General features: G+C 42.7%; 1 protein-coding gene across 1 annotated transcript in view; it reads left to right on the forward strand.

Annotated features, from left to right (window-relative positions):
- Positions 1-21,782, forward strand: part of LOC147724578 (fibrocystin-L-like) — a 1,433,379-nt gene that overhangs the window by 515,600 nt on the left and 895,997 nt on the right. Inside the window, exon 22 of the mRNA XM_086966122.1 lies at positions 19,408-19,532. Within this exon, the coding sequence (XP_086822248.1) occupies positions 19,408-19,532 (125 nt within the window). The remainder of the gene's footprint in view (positions 1-19,407; positions 19,533-21,782) is intronic.

Genomic DNA, 21,782 nt, shown 5'->3' on the forward strand with positions numbered 1-21,782 from the left:
TCAGAGTCCAACCTAAGCTCAAGTGTCAATAGCGATTCAAACTCCAATTTGTCACAATCAGGGGGGCAATTGGGGTTTACCAAACTTACGCCAGCAGAGGAACTCGACTGCATAAGGAAGGATTGGCGCGAGACTTTACGACCGAGAACCCAGTCGCACTCAGGAATAAAAATCGCAACGCCAAGCGCTACCAACGCCGCAAGGCCAAATCAAGAGGAAGAAAAAAATCAGCAGAAAAAGAAGAAAAAAAGCACAAAGAGATGGAACAGGAAGTAAGCTCACAATCAGGAGTAATAGACATTGCCCCCTCCATTATCAATCTGACTGACATGGTCTTATCAGAGGCTGAACATCACATTTTGTCAAAAGGCCTTACATTCTGTCCTCCATGTGACTTCAACTATGTGGACACTAGAATTGACTTATACAAATTCGTCCGCAAGATAAAGTTGCAGAAGCATTTTGTAGGTGGTAAAACACGTAGTACCCCGATGAGGATTGAAACAGCGAATGAAGGGCTGCAAGTTCGTGATGCGCCAGGTTTGGAGGCTTTGGAATCCCTAAGAATGGAGCAATCATCATCCCAAGAAGTATTAGGATGTGAGCCAAATAAGGTGGGGGGATTAACTTCTTTCAAACCACGCTCCACCTATACTCCTGTGATGCTCTACGACAACCTTGACATCTTTCATGATGCTGTTGTAAAAGACATCAAGTTGTTGCATTCAAAAGTGCTCAATTCGAAACAAAAGAAATACACACAGAATGACCAGTACTTGCGACTCATCCATAAGATTCAAGCCAATGAGAATGTCATTGTCAGGCAGTCTGACAAGGGAGGGAATATAGTTTTATGGCCGCGAAAACTATATTTAGAAGAGGCCCTCTCTCAGTTGAACGATTCAGACTGCTACAGACATAGCGACATCTCCCTAATCAAGAAAGCTCAAGAAGATTTTTACTCGTTGTTAATGGGGTGGAGATCTTTTGGATTGTTGAGCATGGATGAACTCAAGTACCTTAAAAACAACAATCCGGTCATGCCAGTTCTATACCTAATCCCGAAGGTCCACAAGAACCCACATAAACCCCCTGGAAGGCCAATAATAGCAGCATGCGGGGGTTTACTGGAAAAGACAACTGTTTATGTGGACTCATTCCTGCAGGAGTTTGTGCAGAGCTTACCATCCTTTGCCCAAGACTCTAATGATTTTGTGAGGAAAATTGAGGACATTAAATGGGATTCGGATTCGTGGCTCATTACATTAGACGTCACGTCTTTATATACAAGCATCAACCATCAAGACGGACTGCGAGCCATTGAATTCTACTTAGGTTTGAGACCAATCATCATGGCTGACCTTAATCGTATGTAACTTTCTATGATTTCATTCTTTTTACACCATAATTTCTTTATGTTTAACAACAGATACTACCAGCAAGTCAGGGGTGTCTGTTTCTCTCCCAGTTATGCCTGTCTCCATATGGGCTACTGGGAGAGACAGGTCCTCTTTGGCGAACACTCCGACATTGCTAGGCGGTCTATTACACGATGGTATCGTTATATAGACGATGTGTTCCTGGTCTGGAAGGGCACTCGTCTAGAAGTTGAGCAATTTGTTGATATGTTAAATTGTAATGATTACAACTTGAAGTTTACCTCGACAATCAGTAGAGACCAGGTACATTTTCTAGACATGACAGTTACACCAGGAGGAGACAAACTTGAAACCAGGTTGTACCGAAAGCCAACGGCTGGAAATACAATACCCCATGCCAGCAGTCATCACCCTGCTCACCTTTTACGCAGTATCCCGTATGGCGAGATGCTGCGCATTAGACGATTGAGCAGTACTGAAGCTCAATGCCATCTAGCTCAGCAAGCCAGTAGGTCTAGATTTTTGGCAAGGGGGTACAAGGCTGCAGTGGTTGATAGGGCCATAACTAAGGCAAATGCCCTGTCACGCAGTGAAGCCTTGCAACGCAAAGTCACGAATGCGCCTACCACTTCCGAGGATCAAAAAGTAAGATTGATCTGGGCTTACAATAGACAGCATGGGGCACTTGGCAAAATCATCTCTAAGCATTGGGGTTTGATTAAATGTGATCCCGTTATAGGTGACAAAATTCCAACCACGCCTTCTATCACCTATAGGAGAGCATACTCTATGCAAAATGCCTTAGTTAAATCTAGCCCAGAAGTTTCTACACGAAAGAATTGGTTAGACAAGAGTAAGGGCTTCAGGAAGTGTTCTTCCTGTAAGGCATGCCAGCATGGGCTAAACAAAACTGAATATGCAGTACCATTCACCCCTAGTGCGCGCAAGATCAAAAAACAACTGACTTGCAAGAGTGAATACGTGGTTTATGTGCTGGAGTGTCCGTGTGCCCTGCGGTATGTGGGTAGTACCAAGCTGCAGGTGCACAAGAGGATACTCCAGCACATAAGGGCCATTAACACGAATGATCCGGCCTATCCGGTGGCCCGCCACTTCAAAGAGCACCACAATAATGATAGCTCCCTTTTACGGTACTATGCTGTAGATTGTGTGGGCCCTCTCAGAAGAGGAGGTGACAGGGATGGTGCTCTTAGGAAATTGGAGACCAGGTTTATACTGGAAATGGATAGTCGAGCCCCGGGGGGATTAAATTCCACAGAAGATTTTTACACTTGTCTCTGAATTGCCAACATAAGTGTATCCTGAGGGTCTGCCCTATCCAACAGTATTTCATCCTCCTAGGTGTTCTGTCAAGTTATCCAACTGTCTAGTGGTTAGATGATCATTTTCTTCACTGACCAGTACATGTCTAGTTCTGCGGATGGTTTCAGTGTGCAGTGCAGCCTAGGCTTAGGCTGCATAAGGATGTATCAAATGCGTAGCACAACATTGATTAAGATAAACCATGATTGAATAGAAAACAAGAAGATTCATAGATAAAAAACTTTATAAAAACTTTTAAAAAAATGCACATGATAACGTCCTTCTTCACTTTTCACTCTTATGTTTATTACTGGTATGGTGTTGTTCAATCTATGGTCACTTGTCTTAGCATGGAGATATAAGAGGGGAGGCTGCGATGTTCTCCAAACCTAGCGGTGGGTTAACATCTCCTCCCCTCCCAACCCTCCGGCTTTACATAGACACATGATAGACTAGTGCGTATAACACAATCAGGATGCTGCGATCTCAGTGGAAAGGCTTAACATGCATTTATGCAGCTATGTTTCAAGTTCACCTGAGGTCTCATCCTGTGTAAATACTGTATGTCTGGTGTATATATATATTTATTTGTAATATGCTTGTACATTCATGTTTTTATACTTATATTTATATATGAATAATTCATTGTCTATTTTTCTACACCTGATTTTAACATGATATTGTATATCAAGTATATTGCGATTATTTATAGCGATGACAAATTGTTTACAAGACACTATTTGCACTTTAACAACGTGTTGCACTTTTGCCTATTTTGCACTGCAAATTGATTGATTGTTTTAAAAAATCTTGGATTATCCAGTGATTTTTTATGTGTATTGCCCACAACGACAATATGGCATTTGCACTTTATGTATTGTTATTTGCATTTTGCGATATAGGCTGAATTCAGGGACTATCCCGCGATGAGCTTTGCATATAAATGTTGTCTATGTCTATGATACTTATCATTTTCCACGTGACCATTTTCCACCAATGATGTTACACTAAAACCAGCACTAGCACTTTAAAAATTGCCTCCTCCCTAGCATGCTTCATGTGATCAAGGCCTCTGTGAAGGCCGAAACGTCATGCTGAGGTGTTCCGTCTCCCCGACGAAATAAAATACACTGCTCACCTGCACTTGGGTCTCCTCTCTTCTTCTGCGCTGCATATATATATATATATATATGCAATTAAACTCCCAGCCACTACCTCCAATCCCCTTGGACCGGCGAAGCGTAGAAAGAGACAGACCACAAGTCAGGTAACAGTTCATTTTACTGCAGATTAGCGATCTTAGTTAAAGCAGCAATGACGCGTTTCGGGCGTAACCCCCCTTGTTCATATGCGTATATATATATAAATTCACTGAAAAAAACATAGGTTATAGACCATATATAGTTAGGAATTAGCATTTACAAAACCTTGAAAATTCACTGAAAAAACCATAGGTTATAGACCATATATAGTTAGGAATTCGCATTTACAAAACCTTATTTTACTCACACAAAACCATTGAAATTCCATATATAGTTAGTTGCACTAACTATATATCGCGCACCCGCAATCCACTGCTGATGATGTCACATATTACATCATTCATGACATGGTCAGTGACATCACTGATGACATCACTGATGACATCTCAAATGACATCACTGATGACATCTCAAATGACATCACTGATGACATCACTGATGACATCTCATTTGACATTACTGATCACATCACTGATGATATCATTCATGTGATAATACGATGAACCTCTTCAGACTCTAATATAACCTTAGATACAATCAGTGTAAACAGACACTCACAGACTGTCACTCATCCATGGAGTTACTCACACACCTAGTCAGTCATGCAAAGAATCAATCACACCTCCATTTCCTCAACTATACAGTTATACAAACTTTACTTATTCAAACATATGCTAACACATATTTACTCTCTTATACAATCCCTGATACAAGTTCACAATGATCCATACAGCCACTCACACATTCACTGGCTCTTATGCACAGTTATTTATATATGTCAACTCTCACATGTACTGTGTTTTACATATGTACTTACTTTGACATGTAGCACTGAGATATCCATTCACTCACCAATACACTCATGCACACAGTCAACCGCCCATACAGCTGTTTCCACATGCACTTTTGAAACCATACATCTAGTGAATCAACTGCTCACACATCTATGCACAGAGTCATACACCTCCCAGCCACCCACACACACACTCAGTCTCCCATACAAATACTTGGGCAACCAATCAATAACCCATATAGTTACTCATATAGCTACTTATCAACACATGCAACAGTTTACAGAACAACAGACATAATGATGCACAAATTAAGACAGTTTAGTCACTAACCCATGCACTCAGTGAGACACATTTAATCACTCACTCATACAGTCAGTCATGCACCTACTAAATCCTTCATCCAGACACTTATACATCCACTCATTCTTCAATATGTAAGACATATTTTAACTTTACAGAAACATACAGTCACTGGATGTTGTCATCAGTGATGTCATCAGTGATGTCATTTGAGATGTCATCAGTGATGTCATCAGTGATGTCACTGACCATGTCATGAATGATGTAATATGTGACATCATCAGCAGTGGATTGCGGGTGCGCGATATATAGTTAGTGCAACTAACTATATATGGAATTTCAATGGTTTTGTGTGAGTAAAATAAGGTTTTGTAAATGCGAATTCCTAACTATATATGGTCTATAACCTATGGTTTTTTCAGTGAATTTTCAAGGTTTTGTAAATGCTAATTCCTAACTATATATGGTCTATAACCTATGGTTTTTTCAGTGAATTTTCAAGGTTTTGTAAATGCTAATTCCTAACTATATATGGTCTATAACCTATGATTTTTTCAGTGAATATATATATATACATACATATATAAACATATATCATCTGTATATCTATATAAATACAAACATAAATGCATGCATACATATACTTATATGCATACAGATGCATGTTATTTACATGAAAGTTGAAAAAACACTAATAAAAGCAAAGCTAAAAAGCCACCTCATTACAAACAGAATGGCTTTAACTTAAACGAGGGCGAGATCTATTGCATTTTCAATGCTTGTTTACTTTGGTTCCATCAAGAAGGCATTCAGATGTGTCACACATTTGCCATAAATTCTGAATGTTAGCACTCTAGTTGCACATTAGATCACTGTAGTAAAGCTACTGCTCACCAGGGACGTCTGCTGCTGGTATTCAAAGTGCATGTTTCAGTCTGCATGTCAGAATTTTTTTAATGAAATTGAAGAGGGTTTGAGAAGTCACTCAAAATGTGCCCTAATTTTTCTTTCTGCAGCACTAATCATAATTCATATGGCAAAATATACCCCCTCATTTTGTTCCTTTTTAAATTAAATGTTTTAAGAGTTACCACTTTATTCCAATCAAGATGGCTTCAGGTGTGCCATACCTTTGTAATAAGTAGGACTGTTAGCGCTCTAGTTGTTCTTTAGAACACTCTGGGACATTCTGTCATTGGGCTATACTTGGGCTACATCTGGGTGATATTTGGGCTACATTTGGGCTCTTTTGTCTCTGGTGGCCATTTTGGGAGACTGCATGTCAGAATTTTTTAATGAAATAGAAGAGGATTTGAAAAGTCACTCAAAATGTGCCCTAATATTTCTTTCTGCAGCACTAATAATACCTTCTATTGCATAATATACCCCCTCATTTTGTTTCTTTTTAAATTAAATGTTTTAAGAGTTACCACTTTATTCCCATCACGATGGCTCCAGGTGTGCTATACCTTTGTAATAAGTAGGACTGTTAGCGCTCTAGTTGTTCTTTAGAACACTCTGGGACATTCTGTCATTGGGCTATACTTGGGCTACATCTGGGTGATATTTGGGCTACATTTGGGCTCTTTTGTCTCTGGTGGCCATTTTGGGAGACTGCATTGTCAGAATGTTTTAATGAAATAGAAAAGGATTTGAGAAGTCACTCAAAATGTGCCCTAATTTTTCATTCTGCAGCACTAATCATACTTTCTATGGCAAAATATACCCCCTCATGTTGTTTCTTTTTAAATTAAATGTTTTAAGAGTTACCACTTTATTCCAATCAAGATGGCTTCAGGTGTGCCATACCTTTGTAATAAGTAGGACTGTTAGCGCTCTAGTTGTTCTTTAGAACACTCTGGGACATTCTGTCATTGGGCTATACTTGGGCTACATCTGGGTGATATTTGGGCTACATTTGGGCTCTTTTGTCTCTGGTGGCCATTTTGGGAGACTGCATGTCAGAATATTTTAATGAAATAGAAAAGGATTTGAGAAGTCACTCAAAATGTGCCCTAATTTTTGATTCTGCAGCACTAATCATACTTTCTATGGCAAAATATACCCCCTCATGTTGTTTCTTTTTAAATTAAATGTTTTAAGAGTTACCACTTTATTCCAATCAAGATGGCTTCAGGTGTGCCATACCTTTGTAATAAGTAGGACTGTTAGCGCTCTAGTTGTTCTTTAGAACACTCTAGGAGGCTGCAGTAGAACACAAAGGAATCAACTGACAGTCTCTGTCCTTGTTGGATGTACATGTTTTACTGAGAATGTCAGACTTCATTTTCACATGACTGAGAAAGATAATGTGAATTTACAGAAAATATGCTTTCAGTTTAGCTTATAGATCCCCTTCCAAACCACTGTGGGAAAATCATGAGATATTAGTTTTCTTTCAAACAATATTCATGATATCACAGCAGAAGGTTTTTTCACATGGTAAAATCACCTTAGAACCCACCACAATTCCTAAAACGAGTATGGTACCATCAACAAATGATTTATAATGTAACTAAAGTCCTAAAACCCTCTATTAACTACAATGCTTTTTAATGAGGTGCTATCATGTATATTGGTCCCAAGATGGCTGCCAACACTTCTTGGATGAAGTGCTGACAGCCAATCAGATCAGATGTGTGGTTAGGCTCCGCCCAGATATATATCTTTTTTTGAACCTAAATTACTCAAAATCCACTGGAGCACATATATTGAGATCTAGCAAAGGCACTTCGGGCTAACAGTCCCTACAATTTTGCCAAGTTTCGTGCAAATCCATTCAGCCGTTCGAGCTAAAAGTGAGGCCAACCGCCCTATGGAAATTAACATGGGAAAAACGTGTTTTGGGACCCCCCTTTTTTCTCGGCCCCCCCTTGATGAAACCCCCCCAAATTGTCAGGGGCTGCTCAGAAACAAAATGTTCCATTTTCCTGAAAATTTCAGCCAATTCCGTCCACAAACGCCAAAGTTATTAGACATAGAATTTTCAAAAATCCCATAGAGAAAAAATCCTAACTATATATACCTACTGGCGACCGCCAGTAGGTAATGTGTAGTAAGTATACCTGTCTGCTAGAATGTACATGTACTGTACTATTAGAATATATTTTTTTTAAGCGTTGTAAAAATATGCCTCACATATTCAAGAGTTCGCATTTTTTCTGTTTGTGACACAGAATTGTAATTAAAAAAAATTGATAGAGGTATCCTTTACACCAACTTGCCAAACCAGCCCTATTGGTTTTGCCAAAGCTTGATCATCTTCTTGTTAGAAACACCTGAAGGAAGAGATAGAAGATGGTGCTTGTCTACTCACAGGAATCCACAAGTAACTGGAATAAAGCCACCACATATCTTTATTTTTTTATGCTTATGCCGGTTGCAAGCTAACATGTAAATACAGCGCTCAATGAGGAGTGTCCTTCAAAATACTTTATCCGCGAAAAAAAACTCTTGAAAACAAACAGCTGGTTCGAGGGAAAATTATAATTATCTTTGTAAAATCTTGTTAAATTTGTGAATTTCATGTTACACAAAATTCACAAAATAACTTTAAATTTCGCATTACATTATTTCTCCCATTCTTACTGCAAGGTGTACTAGCATTGATGTTTCTCAAGGAAGAGAAGCCTGTTGCGTAAAAGGTTACTATTCAGTCAATGTTTTATCAGATGTGTAGAAAGCATTATGATATGTTATACCTGGCATTTCTGATGTGCTCTCCCCCGACTATTTTGACTTCTGACCTACTGTTTTACTGACTTTGTGTTTGGTGGCTTTAGTACTCGGGGCACTTTACCAATGCTAACCATTGCTAAAGTGTGTGTGTTCCCTACTTAAAACATGGTAACATTGGTTTCTCCACAATTTGCATCTTTAATTTATTTTAAGTCTCTAGTAAAGTGCACTACATGTGCCCAGGGCTGGTAAATTAAATGCTACTAGTAGGCCTGCAGCACTAATTGTGCCACCCACTTAGGTAGACCTTTAAACAAGTCTCCGGCCTCCCATTGCAGTGCTGTGAGTGCAGTCACTCTTAAACTGCCACTTCAACTTGGCAAGTTACGCCTCTTGCCAGACCCAGACCTTCCTTTTTAATACACATAAGTCACCCCTAAGGAATGCCCTGGACAGCACAAGGGCAGGGTGCAATGTACTTAAAAAGTAGTACATGTACTTTTAAGTTTAAGTTTTACATGTCTTAGTAGTGAAAAACTCTTAAATTCGTTTTTCACTACTTCAAATTCGTTTTTCACTACTTCACAGTCTATCGCTCCCATAGGTTAACATTAGGATTACATTATTACATCTTATACGTCTAATTACCAAATGGAAAGATGTGAGACCCCCAAGTTTGGTGTCTCTGGAATCACAATTTAAAATCCTAATTTATGGTGAAGTTAGATTTTAAAACGTAATTCTGAAAATGTCACTTTTAGAATGTTGAATTTTTTTTATTTTAGCCATTTGGTGCATTCTGCCTGTCTCTGAATATACATCTGGGGTGTGTTATAGCTGGGTATTGTGCATTCCCTCCAGACAGCCACACATAAAGGGAGCTTAGGTCTGAATGAATGACCATCTGGGCAGGCTGGGAGGGAGGAGCGGATGCTAACACTAGAAAGGGCTGTGTTTTGTCCTCACACAAATGGCTGCATGCCCCCCTGTAGTGTGTCTTGGTGCCAGGACAGGAAGTGCAGGGACTTTGTGCATTTCAAAGCCTCTTTTTGAAAACCCCTCCACTTCAAAGGCACAACTGTGTATAAGTACTTGACCCCTGGCGCCACCAACGCAGTTCACTTCTGGACCTGTGTATACTCTGCCAGGAAGAAGGACTGCTGTGGTTCTACAAAGTCTGTCACTCTGCTGGACTGCTACTCTGCTGGACTCCTGCTCTGCTGTGCTGACTGCCAACCTGCTTCCCTCTTGCCTGGGAATGAGAAGGACTGGACCTGAATCTCTCCAACCCAGAGCCAGAGTGACACAAAGGCCTTGTCTGCTTGTCTTCTGTTGGAAGCCTCAGAAACATCAAGTACTTCATTCTACTCATCACCAGCACCTGGACTCTGCCATCTGAGAGTCTTGCCCTGCCAAATGGTGGCAATCTAGTGCTGTGCCCTTGGAAGTGCTGCAACTTCTCAAATCCACGCATCGCTGCCATTGTGCAGCTTGGTCCTGATGCATCACCGCTGCTGCAATGACTGAAGACATCGCATTGCCGACTGTGTGGCGCCTTGTCTCCAGTTCCTGACGCATCCTCAGTCTGCGCAGTTCAACAGTGACCTATTAACTACATCTTGGGGTTTGATGATGACTCATCTCCAAATTGCGTGGATCAGAACTGATGCTTCGCTTTCATCTGAAGGGATCAATGCTGACCACGCGGCTCCTCTGCTCCAAGCATCGGGTCTTTATTGATGACACAAGGTACTTTTTAGCAGGACAAGGTTTGTCCCTGTTTCCGACCCACGCTCCATCGCAGTCAGCCTGAACTTTTGAATTTGACCTTGTCTTGCATGACCAGATAGCCCCGGTTGGAGCTTCATGCTGTTATTAAAAAATCATACCTCCAGTTCTACTGATTGGATTTGTGTGATGTTTTGCCCGCACTTAATTAAGCTAAATCTTGATAAGCAGGTGTATTTTTTTGTGTGGTATTTTCACTGTTTTACTGTTAGAAGTGTTGCACAAATACTTTACACATTGCCTCTAACATTAAGTTTGACTGTTCTGTGCCAAGCTGCCAGGGGTAGAGAGAATGGAGGGGTTTGGCCCTGTAGGGAAGAGGGTAGGTAGGGCCTATTAATGGCAAAAAGGGGGGATTTACCTATGCCTCTGTGTGCATAATTATCACATTTAATGTTCATCAAAGAGAAAACCACACTGTTAGTTAACTCAGACACTTGATTTATGTCAGTTATTTTTGAAATTCATAAATTGTCCGTTACTTGCGACAAGAAAGAATACATAGTCAACTTCACATTGAACACAACAACAAATTTTTTGCAAGGAAAAAAGCACGAAAAACAAACATGTGAACAATTATTATGTAAATTAAAGTGAACATATCAACATAATGTGCATATACATTGTACACAGTGAAGAGCAATTGTCTCAAAAACAGTAAGAAGCAAAATTTCATCAAGCTGCCAGGGGGTCAGCACAGGTCAATTTCGGATGTGTTTCTGATTTAACATGACTAGGATTGTGGCTCCTGCTTGGACAGGGTGCATACGTCTGCCAAACAGAAACCCAGTTTCCAATAACATGTGTATATTGTACTTAATGGAACAGTTGTTAAGTATGTTGATGGTAGAAATAAAGAATAGAAGGAGAGGCTTAGAAAGATGAACACAAAATGGTACCGAAGTTAATCCCTTGGTGGTTCCACATTTAACTCAAACTATTTCAAAGATATGTGGTAAACAGTAGTGGTATAAGATGCCTAAATTGCTCTTTTGATCTGAAAACAAGTTACTCTGAAAGGCTAATGTACACTCTTCACCAGAACATCCACCAGCTGCCCACTTGAACAGTGACATAACCTTCCCACAGCTGAAAGACAGACTCATAGTACTAACAAAGTAAATCCGGGTTCCCTATATGAGGCGACACATACTCAATTCCACATGAACAATGCAGACCTTAAACAGTGTTAATGCTTCCTGGGTGCTGCTTGGCCATAAGTCATATATTTACAACAAGGGGTGGTGAGGGACAGAGTCTCTGAATTAAGCAGAAAGCTCTCACCCAGTCAAGAGATCAGGGTTAGATCCAACACCGTTTTTTAGCTCACTGCACCATCCCAGTTTCAGAACCTGGCTGTATGCAAATTAGTCTGTTCCTGTCCCAGTGCATGATGGGAACAGGGCAAACCAAACTACAAAAGCCAATTCTTACACTGGGAAGGAAACAAGCTCCCGGGGACCGGTTTCTGGCATTACAGCCGTCTTCGGCCCGGTTTGCTTGAATCCTGATGGTGCAATGAGCAAGGGTCTCACATCTGAGAATACCCTTCCACGCTTAGGGTGGACAAAAATATTTACAACAAGGGGTGGTGAGGGACAGAGTCTCTGAATTAAGCAGAAAGCTCTCACCCAGTCAAGAGATCAGGGTTAGATCCAACACCGTTTTCTAGCTCACTGCACCATCCCAGTTTCAGAACCTGGCTGTATGCAAATTAGTCTGTTCCTGTCCCAGTGCATGATGGGAACAGGGCAAACCAAACTACAAAAGCCAATTCTTACACTGGGAAGGAAACAAGCTCCCGGGGACCGGTTTCTGGCATTACAGCCGTCTTCGGCCCGGTTTGCTTGAATCCTGATGGTGCAATGAGCAAGGGTCTCACATCTGAGAATACCCTTCCACGCTTAGGGTGGACAAAAATATTTACAACAAGGGGTGGTGAGGGACAGAGTCTCTGAATTAAGCAGAAAGCTCTCACCCAGTCAAGAGATCAGGGTTAGATCCAACACCGTTTTTTAGCTCACTGCACCATCCCAGTTTCAGAACCTGGCTGTATGCAAATTAGTCTGTTCCTGTCCCAGTGCATGATGGGAACAGGGCAAACCAAACTACAAAAGCCAATTCTTACACTGGGAAGGAAACAAGCTCCCGGGGACCGGTTTCTGGCATTACAGCCGTCTTCGGCCCGGTTTGCTTGAATCCTGATGGTGCAATGAGCAAGGGTCTCACATCTGAGAATACCCTTCCACGCTTAGGGTGGACAAAAATATTTACAACAAGGGGTGGTGAGGGACAGAGTCTCTGAATTAAGCAGAAAGCTCTCACCCAGTCAAGAGATCAGGGTTAGATCCAACACCGTTTTTTAGCTCACTGCACCATCCCAGTTTCAGAACCTGGCTGTATGCAAATTAGTCTGTTCCTGTCCCAGTGCATGATGGGAACAGGGCAAACCAAACTACAAAAGCCAATTCTTACACTGGGAAGGAAACAAGCTCCCGGGGACCGGTTTCTGGCATTACAGCCGTCTTCGGCCCGGTTTGCTTGAATCCTGATGGTGCAATGAGCAAGGGTCTCACATCTGAGAATACCCTTCCACGCTTAGGGTGGACAAAAATATTTACAACAAGGGGTGGTGAGGGACAGAGTCTCTGAATTAAGCAGAAAGCTCTCACCCAGTCAAGAGATCAGGGTTAGATCCAACACCGTTTTTTAGCTCACTGCACCATCCCAGTTTCAGAACCTGGCTGTATGCAAATTAGTCTGTTCCTGTCCCAGTGCATGATGGGAACAGGGCAAACCAAACTACAAAAGCCAATTCTTACACTGGGAAGGAAACAAGCTCCCGGGGACCGGTTTCTGGCATTACAGCCGTCTTCGGCCCGGTTTGCTTGAATCCTGATGGTGCAATGAGCAAGGGTCTCACATCTGAGAATACCCTTCCACGCTTAGGGTGGACAAAAATATTTACAACAAGGGGTGGTGAGGGACAGAGTCTCTGAATTAAGCAGAAAGCTCTCACCCAGTCAAGAGATCAGGGTTAGATCCAACACCGTTTTTTAGCTCACTGCACCATCCCAGTTTCAGAACCTGGCTGTATGCAAATTAGTCTGTTCCTGTCCCAGTGCATGATGGGAACAGGGCAAACCAAACTACAAAAGCCAATTCTTACACTGGGAAGGAAACAAGCTCCCGGGGACCGGTTTCTGGCATTACAGCCGTCTTCGGCCCGGTTTGCTTGAATCCTGATGGTGCAATGAGCAAGGGTCTCACATCTGAGAATACCCTTCCACGCTTAGGGTGGACAAAAATATTTACAACAAGGGGTGGTGAGGGACAGAGTCTCTGAATTAAGCAGAAAGCTCTCACCCAGTCAAGAGATCAGGGTTAGATCCAACACCGTTTTTTAGCTCACTGCACCATCCCAGTTTCAGAACCTGGCTGTATGCAAATTAGTCTGTTCCTGTCCCAGTGCATGATGGGAACAGGGCAAACCAAACTACAAAAGCCAATTCTTACACTGGGAAGGAAACAAGCTCCCGGGGACCGGTTTCTGGCATTACAGCCGTCTTCGGCCCGGTTTGCTTGAATCCTGATGGTGCAATGAGCAAGGGTCTCACATCTGAGAATACCCTTCCACGCTTAGGGTGGACAAAAATATTTACAACAAGGGGTGGTGAGGGACAGAGTCTCTGAATTAAGCAGAAAGCTCTCACCCAGTCAAGAGATCAGGGTTAGATCCAACACCGTTTTTTAGCTCACTGCACCATCCCAGTTTCAGAACCTGGCTGTATGCAAATTAGTCTGTTCCTGTCCCAGTGCATGATGGGAACAGGGCAAACCAAACTACAAAAGCCAATTCTTACACTGGGAAGGAAACAAGCTCCCGGGGACCGGTTTCTGGCATTACAGCCGTCTTCGGCCTGGTTTGCTTGAATCCTGATGGTGCAATGAGCAAGGGTCTCACATCTGAGAATACCCTTCCACGCTTAGGGTGGACAAAAATATTTACAACAAGGGGTGGTGAGGGACAGAGTCTCTGAATTAAGCAGAAAGCTCTCACCCAGTCAAGAGATCAGGGTTAGATCCAACACCGTTTTTTAGCTCACTGCACCATCCCAGTTTCAGAACCTGGCTGTATGCAAATTAGTCTGTTCCTGTCCCAGTGCATGATGGGAACAGGGCAAACCAAACTACAAAAGCCAATTCTTACACTGGGAAGGAAACAAGCTCCCGGGGACCGGTTTCTGGCATTACAGCCGTCTTCGGCCCGGTTTGCTTGAATCCTGATGGTGCAATGAGCAAGGGTCTCACATCTGAGAATACCCTTCCACGCTTAGGGTGGACAAAAATATTTACAACAAGGGGTGGTGAGGGACAGAGTCTCTGAATTAAGCAGAAAGCTCTCACCCAGTCAAGAGATCAGGGTTAGATCCAACACCGTTTTTTAGCTCACTGCACCATCCCAGTTTCAGAACCTGGCTGTATGCAAATTAGTCTGTTCCTGTCCCAGTGCATGATGGGAACAGGGCAAACCAAACTACAAAAGCCAATTCTTACACTGGGAAGGAAACAAGCTCCCGGGGACCGGTTTCTGGCATTACAGCCGTCTTCGGCCCGGTTTGCTTGAATCCTGATGGTGCAATGAGCAAGGGTCTCACATCTGAGAATACCCTTCCACGCTTAGGGTGGACAAAAATATTTACAACAAGGGGTGGTGAGGGACAGAGTCTCTGAATTAAGCAGAAAGCTCTCACCCAGTCAAGAGATCAGGGTTAGATCCAACACCGTTTTTTAGCTCACTGCACCATCCCAGTTTCAGAACCTGGCTGTATGCAAATTAGTCTGTTCCTGTCCCAGTGCATGATGGGAACAGGGCAAACCAAACTACAAAAGCCAATTCTTACACTGGGAAGGAAACAAGCTCCCGGGGACCGGTTTCTGGCATTACAGCCGTCTTCGGCCCGGTTTGCTTGAATCCTGATGGTGCAATGAGCAAGGGTCTCACATCTGAGAATACCCTTCCACGCTTAGGGTGGACAAAAATATTTACAACAAGGGGTGGTGAGGGACAGAGTCTCTGAATTAAGCAGAAAGCTCTCACCCAGTCAAGAGATCAGGGTTAGATCCAACACCGTTTTTTAGCTCACTGCACCATCCCAGTTTCAGAACCTGGCTGTATGCAAATTAGTCTGTTCCTGTCCCAGTGCATGATGGGAACAGGGCAAACCAAACTACAAAAGCCAATTCTTACACTGGGAAGGAAACAAGCTCCCGGGGACCGGTTTCTGGCATTACAGCCGTCTTCGGCCCGGTTTGCTTGAATCCTGATGGTGCAATGAGCAAGGGTCTCACATCTGAGAATACCCTTCCACGCTTAGGGTGGACAAAAATATTTACAACAAGGGGTGGTGAGGGACAGAGTCTCTGAATTAAGCAGAAAGCTCTCACCCAGTCAAGAGATCAGGGTTAGATCCAACACCGTTTTTTAGCTCACTGCACCATCCCAGTTTCAGAACCTGGCTGTATGCAAATTAGTCTGTTCCTGTCCCAGTGCATGATGGGAACAGGGCAAACCAAACTACAAAAGCCAATTCTTACACTGGGAAGGAAACAAGCTCCCGGGGACCGGTTTCTGGCATTACAGCCATCTTCGGCCCGGTTTGCTTGAATCCTGATGGTGCAATGAGCAAGGGTCTCACATCTGAGAATACCCTTCCACGCTTAGGGTGGACAAAAATATTTACAACAAGGGGTGGTGAGGGACAGAGTCTCTGAATTAAGCAGAAAGCTCTCACCCAGTCAAGAGATCAGGGTTAGATCCAACACCGTTTTTTAGCTCACTGCACCATCCCAGTTTCAGAACCTGGCTGTATGCAAATTAGTCTGTTCCTGTCCCAGTGCATGATGGGAACAGGGCAAACCAAACTACAAAAGCCAATTCTTACACTGGGAAGGAAACAAGCTCCCGGGGACCGGTTTCTGGCATTACAGCCGTCTTCGGCCCGGTTTGCTTGAATCCTGATGGTGCAATGAGCAAGGGTCTCACATCTGAGAATACCCTTCCACGCTTAGGGTGGACAAAAATATTTACAACAAGGGGTGGTGAGGGACAGAGTCTCTGAATTAAGCAGAAAGCTCTCACCCAGTCAAGAGATCAGGGTTAGATCCAACACCGTTTTTTAGCTCACTGCACCATCCCAGTTTCAGAACCTGGCTGTATGCAAATTAGTCTGTTCCTGTCCCAGTGCATGATGGGAACAGGGCAAACCAAACTACAAAAGCCAATTCTTACACTGGGAAGGAAACAAGCTCCCGGGGACCGGTTTCTGGCATTACAGCCGTCTTCGGCCCGGTTTGCTTGAATCCTGATGGTGCAATGAGCAATGCCAGAAACCGGTCCCCGGTAGCTTGTCTCCTTTCTGGTGAAGAATTGGCTTGGTAGTTTAGTCTGCCCTGTTCCCATGATGCACTGGGCCAGGGACAGACAGATTTGCATATAGCCAGGTTCTGAGCTGGGATGGGGCAGTGAGATAAATAACGGTGATGGATCAAGCCCTGATCTTTGGACTGGGTAAGAGTGGTCTGTTTAACTCAGACACTCTGTTCATCACCACCCCCCTTTTTGTAAATCGTTTTTGGCCACTATAGGTGTGGCAGGGTATACTCAGACATGAGTCCCTTTCTCACTGCTCCATCAGGATTCAAGCAAGCCGGGCCGAAGAAGGCTGAAATGCCAGAAACCGGTCCCCGGTAGCTTGTCTCCTTTCTGGTGAAGAATTGGCTTGGTAGTTTAGTCTGCCCTGTTCCCATGATGCACTGGGCCAGGGACAGACAGATTTGCATATAGCCAGGTTCTGAGCTGGGATGGGGCAGTGAGATAAATAACGGTGATGGATCAAGCCCTGATCTTTGGACTGGGTAAGAGTGGTCTGTTTAACTCAGACACTCTGTTCATCACCACCCCCCTTTTTGTAAATCGTTTTTGGCCACTATAGGTGTGGCAGGGTATACTCAGACATGAGTCCCTTTCTCACTGCTCCATCAGGATTCAAGCAAGCCGGGCCGAAGAAGGCTGAAATGCCAGAAACCGGTCCCCGGTAGCTTGTCTCCTTTCTGGTGAAGAATTGGCTTGGTAGTTTAGTCTGCCCTGTTCCCATGATGCACTGGGCCAGGGACAGACAGATTTGCATATAGCCAGGTTCTGAGCTGGGATGGGGCAGTGAGATAAATAACGGTGATGGATCAAGCCCTGATCTTTGGACTGGGTAAGAGTGGTCTGTTTAACTCAGACACTCTGTTCATCACCACCCCCCCCTTTTTGTAAATCGTTTTTGGCCATAAGTCTGCAGGATATCTAATAATTGCACACCTTAATGTAACCCAAAAGATCAAAACACAACAGTATTCATAGATAAAAGCTAAAATTAGTTTATTTCTGAAAGAGAATCCTCTTCCGTGGATAATCAAAGTCATAGAGGGGTTTCTCAAGCCCTTGGCCTGGTATTCCAAAATGACGACAACACCGAACTTTACCTCACTTTCCTTATCAGCTTCTTTCCAGTCCCCTTTCCTATTTGCATCTCTCCCAATTATTGGTTCACGGAATCCACCTTGCTTCTCTGAGACTTTCCTTAGCATGCTCAGATGCTGAAGCTTCTACAGTGTCCTTGGTTCAACTCCTGATAAATTACATTAACTTATCCTTGATTTAAGGATCCAATCCCATGGCCTTTACTGAAGTCGTGGTAATAGTCCTGCTAATAGTATCCTTCTGCACCGCAGAAACCTTCTGCAGTTACAGAAGTAGCTATATAATTTCTTCTGTTTGTAAAAAAAATATTAATATTGTGTCAAAATAGCTTTTGACCCAGACGTGGACTTAACTAGCTTTCATCTCTGTCAGTGATGGTATATGCAAAATGGCTGACACTGACACCCTCAACGATCATATTGGAGCTCTTAATTTGTGCAGCATTATTTTGAGAAGAAATTGAAGGTATCAAAGTAGCCACCACCTCCGTTGACTGCACAATGGGCTCGTTCACCTTTTGAGTGAACATCACCATCAGTCTGACTAGTCTGACTACAGGACTAAAATAAAGCTGTTTTGACCAAGCTTCAGTAACTCAAACTCTAAGCAGCAATCTAAATCAAGGCATCTACAAGTGCTTGGCAGAAACTGCTCCTGTATACCTCAGAGACAGGGCCCCAAACATTCTGTGACATGGCCATTCCAATCCACAAATTAGTGAAGAATCAGTTCTATAGGTACACTGCCATTGGCCCAGAAACAGGCCCCCTCTAGGAAAAGGCATCAGCCGCTCTCTGATTACCCTATGGCAGTGCAAGGCTGGTGCTCCTGCTCATTCAAAAGATGCATTAAGAAGGTGACCCCCGACTCACTGCCTGCACAGTGGTGCCTCTTCCATTGTAGCTTCATCACTGCTGCAGCACTGAGCCAAAGCATCTCCGTGCTGTTATTCTGTGCCTTTCTATGTTGCACATTGAAACGATATGCACTATTAATGGAATAAATACATGGACTAAAATATATATTTGTGAACAAGAAAAAAAAAGTCACACCATTCTCCTCCATTCTTGCTAATTCGTTAACAACCCCCCAGCAAATGAAAGAGTGAAAACAATAATAATAAGAATATTTGATTACATAATTATTATCTCATATATGGTAGTTTATGGTGTCTCTAACGAATTGATAATGCATGTAAAAGGTGTAATGAAGGTAAGAGTGTAGCAGAAGTGTAAAGTAGTCCCCTGTCAACATATTATTTGCTTTATAAAGACTCTTCATATGTGCATATTTACATAAATGACATGTATAAATACATAATTGGCGTACTCTAATTACGTGTCTGTGCACAGCTTTGTTTCGCCTACAGAGGATTCCTGTATCTGCAGATTCAATTGGTATTCAGTTATGAGGACAGTGATTACACAGAAAGGAGCCTGGGGGATTGGTTCCCCTATGACTTTGCTCAGGAAGACAGGTAAAATATGCTTTTTGTGTGCGCTCCTCATGTTTATGTTTAAGGAAACACAAGTGCCAGCATACAATACATTATTTCGAAGTAAAACTGTGTCTATAGCCTCCTAATAACCTCTGTTTGCTGTGCTCCTTCTGAATTTGGAGATTTATCGCAGAGCCATCCTCCCTCAATTTCCATAAAAATCTATGTACAAACGAGTCAATCAATTTGTATCAGTCTGATAAATCACAAGAAAGTTGTAATTCTTTGTAAACTAACATTTGTGTGTATGTATTCAAAAATTGAGAGATACATGAACAATTATAGCATTTGGGTCTTCCTCGAGTCCCACTCTGCTCAATGTTAACACGCGTCCATTGGCAGAGGTTGTGGGGAGCCATGGGTTACAGATGGTGTCTTATGTGGACGGCACGCAACTAATCGTAATGCCGACACAGGACGCAGCAGAGTCAGTTCCTAAATTTTGAAAATTTTTGGCAGACCTTGCTAATTGGATGATGTTGAGCTGTGTGCAACTGAACACTGGGAAAACAGACATCCTAGCGGTAGGGAAACAACCATCCTTGTGGTCCTCGGTACGGTGGCCCCTAGAACTGGGCCAGCCCCCGACCCTCAAACCTAAAGTGAAGAATTTAGGATTCTGGTTCGATACGGCCCTTAACTCTGATCATAAAATTGCCACACTGGCTGGTACCTGTTTTGGTATCCTGAGGATGTTGCAAGGAATCTTAGACTTATTACCAGTGGCAGTAAAGAAAACAGTTATTCAGGCATTGCTAGTATTGCGCATGGATTACTGCAATGTCTTGCATCTTGCAGTTTCCCAAGGCAAACAAAAAATGTTATAGAATTCTGCTGCACGAATGTTGGTAAAAATTCAAAGGCGATTGTCGCTGGGCAATGGCCTGGCTAAGTTACACTGACTTCCAGTACAAGACAGACTGGCTTTAAAGCACTTTGTTTCTGCCATAGAATTCTAAATGCTAGAGGCCCGTGCTTTCTATTCCCTCTGGTCAAAACCTAGTAAGGAATCTTAGATCGGCAGACACTGCTATGGTACGGATCCCAAAAGTCTAAGGGCTCACATAGGCGGCAAATCCTGTTGTTTTTTGGTAGTGAAAAAGTGGAATCTTCTTCCCTTAGACTTAAGGATGCAGCCTTCTGAAAGTCAGTTTCGGAAAGATCTAAAGGCATGGTTTTTCAGGCGATCTACTATCCGAGAACTCTAATGGTCGAAAGGTGATCATTTTAAGGAAATGGAAAGGAATATCCCTGATGCGGCGACACTCCGTTGGGAGTAATCAGGCGCTTTATAAAATATTAACATTTGATTAATACCTGTTTAATCTCAAGATGTAGAGCTTCAAGAAATATTATTATCTTTTTACAATCAACGAAAACTGGTAAGAACTATCACCAGTGAGGTAAAAAGTGTGTGCATTGAAATAAACCCATTGGCCATCCCATATATTAGTGTAGTAGGTCCTCATTTTATGAAAATCAATGGAGCATAAAGTTCTAAACACTAGCTTGTTTTTCATCCTTGGGAAACATATCATTTATGGCTTAATTCAAGGGATAGGGTCAGATCCTCCACAGTAGCACGTTGTCTTGCTTCTAAAAGTGTTGGTACCCCAGTATTTTCTTCACCAGGAAGCTATATTCTGGAAAAGGGTGTTGACACATTTCAACCCCTGTTATTGATGGGGTCTCTTAAGGACAGGGACTTTGTGTTTGCTAAATGGGAACACTGATAAGGGTTTTTTAGTGGTGCTATACACCTTAGTGTGTCTTTATTGAATGCAGCAGTCCTAAGTACATGCACACCTCATCATTGAAACATCTCTTGGTAAATGATGTACATTTAAATTCCCTACCCTGCGTCTGGAACTTTGAGTATCTGGTTTCCCAATTTTTCGATTTTTAGACACAGTCTCATGCTAGTTTAGTGTGTGTGCACAAAGACCGTTCGTGTAAGCTGGGTCCTGTCCTGGGTCTGGATGAGTGCACCATATGTACTCTTCATAATGAAAGAAGGCTACTGTCACATGTTCAAAGATGTAGAGTGGTGTTGGCAGCACACTGTGCTCTTAGTATTCCTTGTGTGACCAGACATAAATGTGTCACAGGAGTGTTGGCCTACTGGCACACTAGTGTAAATTTCCACTGCTACAGGTGAACTCAGTTACTTGCATGATATCCCAAGTGCAAATTTGTATGTATGTGTTTTATTCACATTGTGCATGTGTG

Source organism: Lissotriton vulgaris, chromosome 4_1, assembly GCF_964263255.1.
Source record: "Lissotriton vulgaris chromosome 4_1, aLisVul1.2, whole genome shotgun sequence".
NCBI classification, from domain to species: Eukaryota; Metazoa; Chordata; class Amphibia; order Caudata; family Salamandridae; genus Lissotriton; species Lissotriton vulgaris.